This window comes from Tamandua tetradactyla, chromosome 9, assembly GCF_023851605.1.
Source record: "Tamandua tetradactyla isolate mTamTet1 chromosome 9, mTamTet1.pri, whole genome shotgun sequence".
In the NCBI taxonomy this organism is placed as follows: domain Eukaryota; kingdom Metazoa; phylum Chordata; class Mammalia; order Pilosa; family Myrmecophagidae; genus Tamandua; species Tamandua tetradactyla.
The window spans coordinates 14,423,578-14,440,599 of record NC_135335.1 but is presented as its reverse complement, the minus strand read 5'-3'; the positions used below and the strand labels follow the sequence as shown (position 1 = coordinate 14,440,599).

Sequence of the window (17,022 nt, the reverse complement as noted above, 5' to 3'; positions counted from 1 at the left end):
AAGGCAGTGCTAAGAGGGAAATTTATTGCTCTAAATGCCTATATCAGAAAAGAAGAAAAGGCAAAAATTCAGGAATTAACTATCCATTTGGAAGAACTGGAGAAAGAACAGCAAGCTAACCCCAAAGCAAGCAAAAGGAAAGAAATAACAAAGATTAGAGCACAAATAAATGAAATTGAAAACATGAAAACAATAGAGAAAATCAATAAGGCCAGAAGTTGGTTCTATGAGAAAATCAATAAGATTGATGGGCCCTTAGCAAGATTGACAAAAAGAAGAAGAGAGAGGATGCAAATAAATAAGATCAGAAATGGAAGAGGAGACATAACTACTGACCTCACAGAAATAAAGGAGGTAATAACAGGATACTATGAACAACTTTACGCTAATAAATACAACAATTTAGAGGAAATGGACGGGTTCCTGGAAAGACATGAACAACCAACTTTGACTCAAGAAGGCATAGATGACCTCAACAAACCAATCACAAGTAAAGAAATTGAATTAGTCATTCAAAAGCTTCCTAAAAAGAAAAGTCCAGGACCAGATGGCTTCACATGTGAATTCTACCAAACGTTCCAGAAAGAATTAGTACCAATTCTCTTCAAACTCTTCAAAAAAATCGAAGTGGAGGGAAAACTACCTAATTCATTCTATGAAGCCAACATCACCCTCATACCAAAACCAGGCAAAGATATTACAAAAAAAGAAAACTACAGACCAATCTCTCTAATGAATACAGATGCAAAAATCCTCAATAAAATTCTAGCAAATCGTATCCAACAGCACATTAAAAGAATTATACATCATGACCAAGTAGGATTCATCCCAGGTATGCAAGGATGGTTCAACATAAGAAAATCAATTAATGTAATACACCATATCAACAAATCAAAGCAGAAAAATCACATGATCATCTCAATTGATGCAGAGAAGGCATTCGACAAGATTCAACATCCTTTCCTGTTGAAAACACTTCAAAAGATAGGAATACAAGGGAACTTCCTTAAAATGATAGAGGGAATATATGAAAAACCCACAGCTAATATCATCCTCAATGGGGAAAAATTGAAAACTTTCCCCCTAAGATCAGGAACAAGACAAGGATGTCCACTATCACCACTATTATTCAACATTGTGTTGGAGGTTCTAGCCAGAGCAATTAGACAAGAAAAAGAAATACAAGGCATCAAAATTGGAAAGGAAGAAGTAAAACTATCACTGTTTGCAGACGATATGATACTATACGTCGAAAACCCGGAAAAATCCACAACAAAACTACTAGAGCTAATAAATGAGTACAGCAAAGTAGCAGGTTACAAGATCAACATTCAAAAATCTGTAGCATTTCTATACACTAGTAATGAACAAGCTGAGGGGGAAATCAAGAAACGAATCCCATTTACAATTGCAACTAAAAGAATAAAATACCTAGGAATAAATTTAACTAAAGAGACAAAAAACCTATATAAAGAAAACTACAAAAAACTGCTAAAAGAAATCACAGAAGACCTAAATAGATGGAAGGGCATACCGTGTTCATGGATTGGAAGACTAAATATAGTTAAGATGTCAATCCTACCTAAATTGATTTACAGATTCAATGCAATACCAATCAAAATCCCAACAACTTATTTTTCAGAAATAGAAAAACCAATAAGCAAATTTATCTGGAAGGGCAGGGTGCCCCGAATTGCTAAAAACATCTTGAGGAAAAAAAACGAAGCTGGAGGTCTCGTGCTGCCTGACTTTAAGGCATATTATGAAGCCACAGTGGTCAAAGCAGCATGGTATTGCCATAAAGATAGATATATCGACCAATGGAATCGAATAGAGTGCTCAGATATAGACCCTCTCATCTATGGACATTTGATCTTTGATAAGGCAGTCAAGCCAACTCACCTGGGACAGAGCAGTCTCTTCAATAAATGGTGCCTAGAGAACTGGATATCCATATGCAAAAGAATGAAAGAAGACCCATCTCTCACACCCTATACAAAAGTTAACTCAAAATGGATCAAAGATCTAAACTTTAGGTCTAAGACCATAAAACAGTTAGAGGAAAATGTTGGGAGATATCTTATGGATCTTACAACTGGAGGCGGTTTTATGGACCTTAAACCTAAAGCAAGAGCACTGAAGAAGGAAATAAATAAATGGGAACTCCTCAAAATTAAACACTTTTGTGCATCAAAGAACTTCATCAAGAAAGTAGAAAGACAGCCTTCACAATGGGAGACAATATTTGGAAATGATATATCAGATAAAGGTCTAGTATCCAGAATTTATAAAGAGATTGTTCAACTCAACAACAAAAAGACAGCCAACCCAATTACAAAATGGGAAAAAGACTTGAACAGACACCTCTCAGAAGAGGAAATACGGATGGCCAAGAGGCACATGAAGAGATGCTCAATGTCCCTGGCCATTAGAGAAATGCAAATCAAAACCACAATGAGATATCATCTCACACCCACCAAAATGGCCATTATCAACAAAACAGAAAATGACAAGTGCTGGAGAGGATGCGGAGAAAGAGGCACACTTATCCACTGTTGGTGGGAATGTCAAAGGGTGCAACCACTGTGGAAGGCAGTTTGGCGGTTCCTCAAAAAGCTGAATATAGAATTGCCATACGACCCAGCAATACCATTGCTAGGTATCTACTCAAAGGACTTAAGGGCAAAGACACAAACGGACATTTGCACACCAATGTGTATAGCAGCATTATTTACAATTGCAAAGAGATGGAAACAGCCAAAATCTCCATCAACAGAAGAGTGGCTAAACAAACTGTGGTATATACATACGATGGAATATTATGCAGCTTTAAGACAAGATAAACTTATGAACCATGTAATAACATGGATGGACCTAGAGAATATTATGCTGAGTGAATCCAGCCAAAAACTAAAGGACAAATACTGTATGGTCCCACTGATGTGAACGGACATTCGAGAATAAACTTGAAATATGTCATTGGTAACAGAGTTCAGCAGGAGTTAGAAACAGGGTAAGACAATGGGTAATTGAAGCTGAAGGGATAGACTGTGCAACAGGACTAGATACAAAAACTCAAAAATGGACAGCACAATAATACCTAATTGTAAAGTAATCATGTTAAAACACTGAATGAAGCTGCATCTGAGCTATAGGTTTTTGTTTTGTTTTGTTTTGTTTTGTTTTGATTTTACTATTATTACTTTTATTTTTTTCTCTATATTAACATTCTATATCTTTTTCGGTTATGTTGCTAGTTCTTCTAAACCAATGCAAATGTACTAAGAAATGATGATCATGCATCTATGTGATGATGTTAAGAATTAATGATTGCATGTGTAGAATGGTATGATCTCTAAATGTTGGGTTAATTTCTTTTTTTCCGTTAATTAAAAAAAAAAAAAAAAAGAGAAGGGATAATTGGAGATGAAGGGATACAGACTGTACAACGGGACTGGATATAAAAACTCAGAAATGGACAGCACAATACTACCCAATTGTAATGCAATTATGTTAAAACACTGAATGAAGCTGCATGTGAGGTATAGGTTTTTTCTTTTTGTTTTTTTTGTTTTTTTTTCTTTTTCTATTATTGTTTTAATTCTTATTCTGTTGTCTTTTTATTTCTTTTTCTAAATTGATGCAAATGTACTAAGAAATGATGAATATGCAACTATGTGATGTTATTAAGAATTACTGATTGTACATGTAGATTGGAATGATTTCTAATTGTTTTGTTAATTCTTTTTTTAATTAATAAAAAAAAATTTAAAAAAAAATATTATTCATACTGCTTCTATTTCATAAAAAAAATTCCTCAAAAAATGATAAACTCTGTAGTGAGTATCAGGGGTTCAGATCATGTTACTTCTCACACCTCCCTACCCTCAGACCTGGCTTTCACTTAAAACCCTTTTGCTCTCTTTTTTTGGACAGCTTTATTGAGGCACAATTGACCTGCAATAACTGTACATATTTCAAGTATACAGTTTAATAAGTGCTGACATATATAAACACCCATGAAATCATCTACACAGTCAAGTGTAGTCAAATCAACCTGAAAAGTTTCCTTTATGCTCCTTGGCAATCCCACCTTCCATTCCCTCCCCCATATCTCCCTTCCCCAAGAGCAATTGATGTGCTTTTTGTCACTATAGATTACTTTTAGTTTTATAGAGTTTCACATAAATTGAATACCATGTATTTCTTCTTGTCTTGCTTCTTTCACCCATTTATAATGATAGTTAATTCCTTTCAATTACTGAATAAAATTCCACTGAATGGATAGACCACAATTTATTTATTCATTCACCTGCTGGTGGACTTTCCCTTGATTCAGCTATTATGAATAAAACTGCTGTGAACATTCATATACAAGTCTTTGTATGGACATATGATTTCCTTTCTCGTGGGCAAATACCTGAATCATATGGCATATGTATATTCAACTTTTTAAGAAACTACCACTACCACTACCTATAATCCCCAAAGAGTTCCTAGGTCAGATAAATCCTGCACCTCAGAGGGATCAGCTTGTCCAAGATTATCGATTAATTACATCCCCCATCCTTTAGCGTCGACACCCCTTCTCCCCTTCTCAACATGAAAAAGTCAGAACGAGCATTGCCCAACGATTCTCATAGATTGGGAGAAGGATCAAAGAAGAAGGGGGAAGTAGAACAGATAAAATGAGATTTAACACATGAGTAATGTGCTGAATCACTATATTAATATTCTTTCTAGCCCCCAGTGTTTTGGCGCAACTAGAAGGAAAAATCTGAGACAATGAAAGTAGCCCATGACAAACTCTGCCATCTATTTTATAACTACTGTTGCCATCTATTTTATAACTACTGTTGCCATCTATTTTATAACTACTTGTTGAGGTGGGCTTTGGAAATAATTGCCTTTTTCTTTCTTTGCTTTGTATGTGTGATATATTTTACAATTAAACGTTGTTTAATTGTACCTATCATAATTTGCCAAACCCCAACCAAAATCATTCCAACCAATCCTAAAGAATACCTAGGGCATTATATAAGATTCTACAAAAGTTTTGTGCACTAGGGTAACTTTCCAGAAACCTACAACATCCAAATGGGTCCCTGGACCAGATGAGTCCTGAAATGCAGAGGCACCAGCCTTTCCAGAACATCAACTAGTTCCATTCCCCTATCCCATAGCATCTACAGCCCCTTCCAACATGAAAAAGCTAGAATGGGCATAGCCCAAATACCCCTAAAGAGTGGGAGAAACATCAAAGGTGATGGTGGAGTGGAGTTATACAGAGAAGGTAGGCCTTAACAAATGAGCATGATTGCTGATTCATTATATTGATATTTGTTTTAGTGTCCAGCGCCTTAGAGCAGCTAGAAGTAAAAACCTAAAATTGTGAAATTGTAACCCATACCAAACTCTGAAATCTGTTCTACAATTGATTATTGCAAAGTACTTTGAAATTTATTGCTTTTTTCTATATATATTATGTTTCACAAAAAAGAAAAAAAAACAAAAGGAGGAATCTAACAGAGAAGATAGGTTTTAACAAATGAGTGTGACTGCTGAATCATTATGTTGATATTTATTTTGATCTCGAGTGTCTTGGAGCAGCTAGAAGAAAAAAATGAAAAATCGTGACCTGTAACCCATACCAAACTTTGAAATCTGTTCTATAGCCAGTTGTTAAAATGTACTTGGAAATTTATTGGCTTTTTGTGTCTATATTTCACGATTAAAAAAAAAAAAACATTTACAAAACACTTTGAAAAAAAGAAACTACAAAACTGTTTTTGCGAAGTGGTTGTACTACATTATATTCCTACTCACAGGATATGAGTGCCCCAGTCTCCTCAACCTTCATTTTCCCCTTACAGGGCACTCCAACACAACCCCAATCTAGGGCAGGAACCAGAACTAGCACCTCTGCTTTTCTCATTCAGTCAGGTTTTTCCCAGCAAAATTCCATACTCCACAGAAGAAAATTGTGCTGCAACTGCATGTTCTCAACAAAGGTGGTTCATTTTCTAAATAAAAATTGATTATTGAGGCATAACCATTTGTTGATATAATTGAAAATTCATCAAATATGCCATTTTTCAGACTGAATTATTTTTATATGCTATGCTGATTTGAAAATATCGTGTACCCCAGAAAAGCCATGTTTTAATCTTAATCCGATTTTATGGAGGCAGCCGCAAGTTTCTTATAATCCTGATTTAATAATGCAGGTTGGAATCTTTTGATTATATTAACTCCACAGAGATGTGACACGCCCAATTCTGGGTGTTAACTTTTGATTAGATGGAGATGTGACTCCACCCATGCCAAATGGGTCTTGACTAGTTCACTGGAATCCTTTAAAAGTGGAAACATTTTGGAGAAACCTCAGAAGCAACAAGAGTCTAGAGAAATGACAGAAGCCTCAGAGCCAACAGAAATTTCACAGAAGAGCTGACACAGATGCGGACATGTGGAGAAGAGAGACACAGATGTTTGGAGATGCTTGTCACCATAAGATGTTAAACAAGCCAGAACCTGGAGAGAGCCAAGAGAAGCCAAGAAATGAAAGCCAGCCCCAGAGAAGCAAAGTAAGGATCCCCCACACGCGCCGAAACTAAAAACAATGGAGCCCAGGAGCAAGGGACTAGCAGATGCCAGCCAAAGACTTCCCAGCTGACAGAGGTGTTCCAAATCATCGGCCTTTCTCCAGTGAAGGTAACCTCTTGTTGGTGCCTTAATCTGGACAAATTTCATAGGCTTAGAATTGCAAACTTGTAACTTATTAAATTCCCCTTAATAAAAACTGTTCCAGTTCTGGTATACCACATTCTGGCAGCGTATAAGAAACTGACACATATGCTATAATTTGCTAAATAATGTTGAATATTTAGGTTATAAAATGAACTAATGAACTTTTTAAAATGTGATTGCCTTTAAGGGAGATTTGCTTCAAATGAATAAATTAATTGAGGTGGTGGCATAACAATAAACAACAATTTAAATAACATATGCTTTATCTAGTGAAATAGGTTTTAGAATCCAGTAGCTTAAGCTTTCATAGCAATTATCTAATTCATATTAGATAGGGAAAAAAATCCATGGAGACAAATAAAGACAAGGAAATAGATATGAGAAAGATCTTCTCATGGGCAATACCATATGATTTATCACCTCTCCGACCTCATATATGGACAAAGTGTGGTTATGCAAGAACATGATATATATGCATTGTATGGAGTACATAGCCCCACAAGAGTGTGTCCTGGAAACAAAGTAGGCACCTACAGCAGTGTACTTCCCTACCATCTTCAAGATCAAGTCCTATATATCTTGGTAGACAGACCCTGTCTCTCCAACAAAATTCTCTACAACTCCCCTTCTTGATCTCTAAAACTTCTGGCAGTTTTCTGAATGCATACTCTCATACCAGTGACTGGCAAAGTTAGAATTTGGATCCAAACAGTGTTACTCTAAGACCTATGTTCTTTTGAACTCTACTATGTCCACTGCTTTCATTTCCACCAACTTCCCATGATCTCTCTCAACTTCATGCATTGCACACGTTGCTTCGTTTGGTAGAGTGTTCATCGTCTACTTCTGCTTCTTCATTGATCTAGTCCCAATTTTAATCCTTAAGTTACATTAAGTTGATTTCACATTGTGTCCTTGTCCTTCCCACTGTCTTCCACCAGGGCCATCTCTGGGTGTCAGGGAACTAAGGCTCCTATGATCTGGGAGATACTTAAAAAAAACAATTATGAATATAGAATTTCTAGAAACCCTCCCAGGACCTTGGAATGGACCTGTGCAGATGAGAGGCCCTGGAACTTATTAGTTCTGGAAATTTGACTCTGTATAGCATAATGGAATTGCCTTTATGCCTTTATTTTTTTAAAAAAAATTATTTTTTACATTCTATTCACATTTAACATGCACTTCTTTGTCTTCCTCAATAATCTGAAAGCTCCTTAAGTGCAGAAACCATCTCTTTTCTTCCTCTTTATCTACTAACACAGTACACAGACTGCAAGGTAACAAAAATGGCGTTCAATAATTACTTGTGGAGGAAGGAATAAACACATGCCTGCCACATGAAAATTTTATTATCTCCAAAATTGTTCATTTCTATTGGTCTGTTGGAATCCTGGCAAATATGAGAGTCCTTTTAATGACCTTACTATTCTGGAAAGAATAGAATTTATATAAATGTTCTAATTGAATGTACTTGCAGAAATGCAAATAGATAACTTCATCCTCACCTATTTCTATTTCCAATGACCAGGTGATTCTTTGTACCTGTTCCAGGTGACCTATACTGTAGTAATGAGCATCATAAGTGCCTGCATTGCATCGATTGGTGTGCTTATAATGTTACTTGAGTTTTTATCATACTATATAAAAAGAGAAAAAACTGTTTGGCCACAGGTAAGTGCCAGGTTTCTATGACAGTTTCATCAAAAGTTTCAATTACGTATTAAATTCTTTGATAAGCAGAGTATTTGGTATTTGAGGCAAAGTATGGTGGTGACCCTCATTATTAGTTTATTCTTTGGCATATGCAACTATTACAAATATGGTTCAAACCACAGCTTATATTCCTAAACCTGGAGCCAACAAAAAGATCAAGTAACCAAATGGAAAAGTATTATAAATATTAATAGAGGTATTTTTTTTTTAATGATTAAGCATCATATTTGATTCCTGAGCCACATGGCAGCTGAGACATTTTTCTAATGGGCAGCTCTCCCCTGTTGGGCCTCCCAGGCTATTCAAGAACTCTGGGGGCCAAAAGGTCAACACTGACTCCAAACCCTGGTTGAGAGAAACCTGGAGCATATCAGCAGACCACCAAGCATGCCCATACTTTCAAACCTTGCCTTCAGTTACTGTTAAATTGTGACATTATTGAAAATGGATCCCTGTAGCCCAAGGTGTCATTCTAACAAAGTGCTTTGGATCCTTCAGGCTTAGACTTCCAATATTGTAGATTCTATATTCTTGTTCCCAGCCCAACTATCCTGAGAGTATACAAGTCTCTTGGGACTTATTGTCAGGGATGCAATCCCAGCAGAAAATAGGCTACCTCCAGGATCCTAAACCCTTGAATTGAGTCCCAATCACTAATCTAAATATCCTCTGCCTTCACCCTGAGTTCCACCTCATGGCCCTTTCCTAACAATAGGCCTAACTTTATCCACCTCTTCATGAAATAAGTTCTATAACATTGAACATCAAGAGAGTCTCAGTTCTTTCTCCAGAGGTTCATTGGCCTCAGTGATAATTGGCGAAGCTTACCCCCAAAAGCAAACAGAAAACAATGATTCTCATTATCCATTTGACAGAAAATTTTCAGTTTATCATCATCCTCAATAATTATAAGTTATTACACATGGTCAAGAAAAATATATTAAAATAATCATAATTGTTGAGGGTGGGGATATAATGGATAATGTTTCTATTTTTCATCTTCCTGCAATTTTATGATATCTTTAATATTTTAAAAATGTTAACATATAACTATCTGTAAAGATGTGTATTTTCTTTTTGGATTTAGAGATGTGGTAAAATCCTTACGAACTACTTGTTCCTGTTCACCTTCTTGGAGTTGACTGTGGCAAGTACAGTGGCCCACTGGGGATTAAAAGCAAAGCATAGCAGAACATAAAGATACAGTGAGTATTGTTTCTCCCTGTTGAATCAGAAGGTATTAGTTTCTGTTATAAACCCAATTTGCAGAACTAAGGTGTTGATGAGAATTAAGTGTAAATAGTGCCATCTCTAAGCTGTGATAATGGGTAGCTGACAATACTCTGCACTAACTATTGTGCCCTATATGAATCTCCATACAGTTAAAGGTGAATGCTTTTCCCTAAACAAAGGTGTTTTGTATTATAAGATTTTTTATGCCCATACCCTTTTATGAAAGAATAAGGTATATATATAATGTGCTGGTTTGGATCTGTTTAATTGTGCAAATACTTTCCTGGAAACAAAATACTTAATAAAAGTTGTTACCAGGCACAAAGCTAAGGGAATGCTGAGGTCTCAGACCTTTAATTCTCAAATTTTGGGAAAACAAATTGAGTATCAAAGCTCTGAAACTTTAGTATCTTCAGAAACAAAGGTCTTAGTGACTGAGAAGCTGGGAAAGATGGTGAGACCCTTTTTTGATAAAACTACTTTCCTACTTCCTCCATATCTACTACCTTCATATCTGAAAGCAAAGTTTAACTCCAGTTGACCTCAACATCACAAATCAGAGAAATTTGGTGAAAGATAGGTCTGCTATTTCCTCTCACGTGTAGTGTGTTGGCCCACTCTGCAGACTCAGGTTTAGGAAATAAGGTGACATAAAAACAACTCAGAAACCCAAAGTTAACATAAAGGAGAGAGTCATTTTTCTGTGTATTCTAAAACAGATGCACAGAAGGATTTAAGAAGTAAAACAGAATTAGAATACCTAGGATTTGGAAGTCTAGGAGCAAAAGAGGAGAATTGAGAGAAAGGAAAGAAGTGGATGTGATAACTCGTGTTCTCAAATATTTTCTAGTCTAGAATTTCATGTAAATGAAGTCATTGATACCCAGATAATATTTTCCTCCACTTAAAACACCAATTAAGAACAGACTTACAGCAGTCTGGGCATTGAAACTCATTCATGCCACAGTACAAATGACTGAGATCAAGTCAACCATCGCTCTCATTTGGGAATGCCCAGATTATGTGAATAAATGGGAGAGTCCAAATCTTGGTTCTGAGCTGAGAGCCAGGGTAAGAAAAGTATGAGTAAACCTTCGCATTTAAAAGCTACACCCAAGACAGTTGGGTTTTATTCCTAGCAAAAGTATCATTGTGGAATGTATGTGATAGAAATCATATAGAATAAGAGAAAACTTCCTCAAATTATGTTTTCCTTAGGATCTGAAAAATAGCAATGGGGAAGAAAAACTCATAGAAAATGTATCAAAAGGCAATCAGTGGGGGTGCATGGTGGTTTAGTGGTAGAATTTTTGCCTTCCATGCAGGAGACCCAGTTCGATTCATGGCCTATGCACTTCCCAAAAATAAAAAATAAAAAATTCAATAAATGGTATTGCAATAATGGAAAACTCTTATGGAAAAAGAATGAAATGTGACCCCCACCATAAAGTGTACAAAAAAAAAAAAGCAAACAGTGATTCAGATATCAGGTCTTCAATGCCCCAATTTCTATGGAATGATATCCAACACATATATGTTTTTAAATGAAAATGCTGTTTGCAATATAAAAGAAAGAGGCAACCTGTGAATATCAAGAGAACATAGGAAATCCAGGAAAGAAATTTTTATCTGATTATTTCCTCTTCCTTCCTAATTAATTATATCAGATTAATTCATAATAGAGATTATTTAAACAAAAATATTTGCATATTTTTGAATAAGTAAATTGATGTGGCCTGAGCACAGTATTTGGGAGATTGAATCATGGGAAAATGGGCCAGGGAAGTAGGTGGCGGCTAAATTATGACAGAGCCAAATGCCATGCTAAGTGTTGCCTGCCTAAACTATAATTTGGGGAGATGGAGAAAAGAAGAACCGAATGCAAATATATTTAGGAGATCATATCAAAGAGTCTCAGATTGTTTCATTTTGGGGGTGTTTCTTAACTCCCTAGCCAGGGCGATTGTGTGGATGGAGGTGCTCTTAAGTGGAAAAGAAAAGGAATGACTTTGTTGGTGAGATGATGAGTTTAGATTGAGTTACATTTTATTTGAGATGTATTGGGATCATCTAGGTCAAAACATCTAGTGAAAAACTGGAAATAAGAGTCTAGAACTCAGTAGAGAGGTCTGCGATGTGTATTCAGCTCTGGAACTTGTTGAAATTTATAGGAGACTGACCAAGCTATATGTGTAAATTGTGTTGTCCATGGAGAGGCTATAGGCCTACACTTGGAATAGTCAAGGAACAGAATGGCCACTGTTTTGAGTTGCTACATGCTGCTGGAGTACAATATATGAGAAATGGAATGGCTTTTAAAATAGGAATTTGTTAAGTTACAAGTTCACAGCTCTAAGGCCATAAAAATGCCCAAACTAAGGCATCCATAGAAAGTACCTTGACTCAAGAAAGGCTGATATCTGTCATATGGTTTGAAATTGAAACCCCCGAAAAGCCATGTTCTTTAATCCTCATTTGATATTACTGGGTGGGATCCTTTTTATTGTTTCCATGGAGATGTGACCCATGCCATTGTGGGTGGTAAATTTGATTAGTTTCCATGAAAATGTGGGGTTGCTTATTGGAGCCCTTTCAGAGGGTACCACTTTGGAAAAGGCTTCAGAGCCAGCAGAGCCCACACAGCCAGAGACCTTTGGAGATGCAGAAAGAAAACGCCCCCAGTGAAGGCGTCTGAAGAAGCTGGTAGATAAAGCTAGCAGATGTCATCCTGTGCCTTCCCACCTGAGAGAGAAACCCTGAACAGCATTTTCTTTTTTTGGAGTTGAGGTATCTTTATCTGGATGCCTTAGTTTGGACATTTCTATGGCTTTAGAACAGTAAACTTGCAACTTAATAAATTCCCCTTTTAAAAGCTGTTGCATTTCTTGTATATTGCATTCTGGCAACTTTAGCAAACACATGGGAAGGCAAGTGGCTGGCATCTGCTGGTCCTTGTTGCAGGTTCCACTGCTTCCAGCTTCTGATGCCAGTGATTTCCTCTCTGGGCATCTGTGGGCCTTCACTTAGCTCCTCTGATTCACAACTCTGGGTTCCTGCTTGTTTAGCATCTTATGGGAAGGAATATGGCGACCTCTGCTGGGCTGTGCATCCCCAAACATCTATGTCTAGGAGTTTTCTCTCTCTATGGGCACTTCCAGCATCTCCAAATGTCTGGGTCTCTGTCAGCTTTAAAGCAACTGTTCTCCAAATATCTTTGTTGACTCTGGGCTTTCTCCAAAATGTTTCCTCTTTTAAAGTACTTCAGTAAACTAATCAAGACCCACCTTGAATGGGCAGTCACATCTCCAGCTAATCAAAAGGTCACACCCACAATTGGGTGTGTCACATCTCCATGGAAACAATCCAAAGTTCCCACCCCACAATACTGAATCAGGATTAAAAGATACATGGCTTTTCTGGGGCTTTTAAACCAGCACAGCTATGTAAGGAGATAAAGGCCCAGGTAAAGGGCCAGGGTTGTGAGATTAGGATGTAGTGGAGAGCCGAAGTTCCATCTAAAGGCATTAAAACTCAGAAATTTAAAAAAAAGAAATCATGGTGATAGCCAAATGCAAAATAAATAAAACACACTAAACACACATATATATACACACAAGCCTAATTCTTAATTCATCTCTAAATGAAATGAAGTCAGGAAGAACATGGCTTAGACATATAACAATTTACAGTGTTCTACTCAAACTAGATAGAACTTAAACTGATAGGTATTCAACACTACACTTAAGAGTAATGCAATTTAGTTTGATTAGAAAATTATATGTTCCTATATAATCCGCCCATGTCTTGGAGTCCCCCTATCCATACAGCATTGTCTTTGGTTTTCAGCCTAATGAAACAAAAAAGAAGGGAAGGAAAGGAAGAAGTAAACTAAAAGCAAAAAACATCAGAAGCAAATGATTTGATTTATAAATCTCAATGATGAGAATATACCTATTAGCATTTCTTCTAAAATACTACTCCAAATTCTGTAGTTCTTTATTTTAGAGTATATTAATGGTCAATTTACTGACACTTAATTTACCTCAGGTTCATGGCAGAGGGAATCATTTTCCTACATATTAAAGAACCATCATGACCTCAGTCAAGGAGGAAAGTTTAGTGGCGAATGAAGACCTTCATTTTGTTCAAAAAGCTTCTTGGAAAGTGCATTTTAATTAAGTCCATCTCAGTCTTTCCTGATTCCACTAATAAAAAGTAAAATTGATGAATATGGCTATGTGTTCTGTGTGGGTTGCTGAAGATAAGTTTATCTCATTGAATTTGGTCAACTAGAGTAAGAGATTCTTCCATACAAAAGAAATTCCAAGAATGGGTAAACATTTCTGGACTTGAATCTAGACCTAATATTGATAGGCTGATGTGCTAAATGCTGACACAAGGAAATCATTTCATTGTGAAAAGGGTAACTAGTATAGATTCTAAACAGTCCGATTGCCAGAGAAGGCGTCTCAATAAATTAGCTCTAAATACTACTTCTAATGTTTCTGTCTTACTAGCACTTAGAGTTTACATAGCTTACCTCTGCGTCATGCAGCAGGCCTATTAAAATTATCCATATCATTATGTTACTGAGACAACAGGAAAGACTGTCAACAGGATTTTAGTTTTCCACAAAGGCCAGCTCCCAAAATGTTAATGACATCTTTTTTACTCAAAATTTTACTGTATGGTTTATCACACTTTGAATTCTTTAAAGATTTTATTTTTAAATACAGCATATATGCAAAGAAAAAAGAAAAAGCAATGATTTTCAAAGTACATTTCAACAAGTAGATGCAGAACAGATTTCAGAGTTTGTTATGGGTTACGATTCCACTATTTCAGATTTTTCCTTCTATCTGCTCCAAAACACTAGGGGCTAGAAGAAACATTTTGTTCTTTTTTGTGAAAAATAACATATATACAAAAAAGCAATAAATTTCAACGTGCATCACAACAATTAGTTGTAGAACAGATTTCAGAGTTTGGTATGGGTTACAATTCCACCATTTTAGGTTTTTACTTCTAGCTGCTCTAAAACACACTTTGAATTGTATAAGCATTTTAGGTACATTATCTTGCTATAAATGTTTTTGTTGTGCGTGTAAAGACATTTACTTATTTCTAAAATTTCCTTTGATCTCTATACCCTACCCACTTCCTTCCCTCCACAAACAACTGTTCCATTGTGTATAATGTGCATAATTTTATTTTTAAACATCCCCAGAAAGCACCTGGTGGTGTACTGTGAATTTGTATTTATAATAACTGTAAATTACACACACACATACCTTACACCTTTACATTTTTGTCCTCCCAGTATTATGCTTTAAAATCCCTCAATGTTTCTATCAGTACATCTATCAGATGATTCTGAATGTTGGCTAATCCTCTCTGGTGTGTATTCAACACATTTTACACCCTCACTCCTTCAAATCTAGGTTGTCTACAATTCCTTATCCCCTTGAATAATCATGCAGTAAATATCTTTGTCCGTAACTCCTTATGGAACTGTGAGGAACTTAGCATATATACTCAGGTGCAAAATGAAAAGGTCATACGGTTTATTTGTTTTTAATTTGCCTAAGTACTGCCAGATTACTCTCTAGGATCAACGGTCGATGAATGATCACAAATACCCATAGCCTGTCAATAGTGACGTTGCCCAGCTTTATAATTTTGGCCAGTCTGATGGATGTAAAGTGATAGTGCATTTTTTCCTATTTGCATTTTTTCTGATTACCTGATTCTTTTGAACATGCCTTCAAATGCTTGTTATGTTAGCATTTTGAATTTTCTCTTCCGTAAATTCTCTATCCATATCTATTGCCCATTTTTCTATTTGGCATTGCTGTTTTTCTTGTTGGTTTGCAAGAGGTCTTTATATAGTCTAGAACATTAGATATTAAGCCACTGCCAGTTTTAGACGTTGCAATTTTTGCTCTTATGGCATATGTAGTTGACCATGCTTTTCATTGCACAGAAATTCTTAATTTTGACATACTAAAATACATCAAGTTTTTGCCTTACGGTTTGTTTAATTTTTATTTAAGAAATGATATCCCACTCAAAGACCCAAAGATATTCTCCTACATTTCCTTTTATTGCTGTTATAGTTTTACCTTTCAAATCTAGATCTCTAAGACATCTGAAATCTACCTTTGTTCTTGGAAAATAAAAATTAAACATAAATAGAATTAAATTATATTAAAAATAAAAATTTAAAAATTTAGAGAAAAAAATCAAGGGAAATTATTATTTTTATAAGAATGCCAGCCAATAAATGAAGAAATGATGGATTTAAGAAAATTGCCATTGTGCAATCCCTAATGGTATGGGTCTAAATCAGATCACCAATGGATTATAAGATTCATTAGGAGAAAAAAATCCATGAGAAAATTTGTAATGGATGGATCAGGACAAAACCTAAATGCATTGAACAATTTTAGTAGCCCTAAAACAGCACAACCATCTTCAAGTGCCAAATAGGAATTAGGCAGAGCCAATCATGAAGCATTTCTGCCAGAAAATCCAAACCTAAATCTAATCAAACCTCTAAATATGACTGCTAGATTACAGGAAGTATGAGGAATAGAGAAACAAGTTCAATGACAGCTCATAGGAGCAATTAAATAAAGTTAAAATGTAGAAAATTAGACAAATCACCTAGTTTCCTCAGCAAATATATGGCATTTTAGAAATGAATAAAACTGTTAATAGACTAAAAGGCTTAAGAGATATCAACCAAGTGCAATAAGTTGACCTTGTTTGAATTGTCAACTATAAAAAGACACTGTTGAGACAATCAGCAAAATTTAAATATGGATTAAATATTGGATAAGATTAAGTAACTATCATTAATTTTACTAGGGTATATATTAGTAACATTGTTTAAAATGTAAAGTAAAAAGCTTTTTCCTTCCCTGTTAGAACACACATTGGAATATTTAAATGTAAAATGATATTTTACCTGATCCAGAAGAAAATACAGGCATGACTGAGTAAATGAGGTTGCAAAGTATAATTGTTGAAGCTGGATGATGGCTACATGAGATTCACCCTATTTTTCACTGCACAATTGAAATCCCCATGATAAAGCTAAACAAAAAGTCTTCTATAGCATCTCATCTCACTCACAGGTCAAGACCAAGTCCTGACAAGGCCCTGTAGGATCTCTGTCACCTTCCTGGATTCAGAGCCTTGCTCCCTGCTCCAGCCATACCCCCTACCCTGAATAACCTTGATCCTGTCATGCTGCTTGTTCCCTGTGCTACACAGCATCCCTTCCAAGATACTCACAAAGTTGATCAACTTCCCTCTTTG

The 17,022-nt window shown here is 35.9% G+C and overlaps 1 protein-coding gene across 1 annotated transcript in view; it reads left to right on the top strand.

Moving 5' to 3' along the window:
- The window catches only part of LOC143646767 (membrane-spanning 4-domains subfamily A member 12-like), a 36,918-nt gene extending 22,994 nt beyond the window's left edge, over window positions 1-13,924 (top strand). The window contains exons 5-7 of the mRNA XM_077116104.1: window positions 8,305-8,424; window positions 9,554-9,671; window positions 13,747-13,924. Coding sequence (XP_076972219.1) covers window positions 8,305-8,424; window positions 9,554-9,664 — 231 coding nt within the window. The 3' untranslated portion in view covers window positions 9,665-9,671; window positions 13,747-13,924. The remainder of the gene's footprint in view (window positions 1-8,304; window positions 8,425-9,553; window positions 9,672-13,746) is intronic.
- The last annotated feature ends 3,098 nt before the right edge of the window (window positions 13,925-17,022 follow it).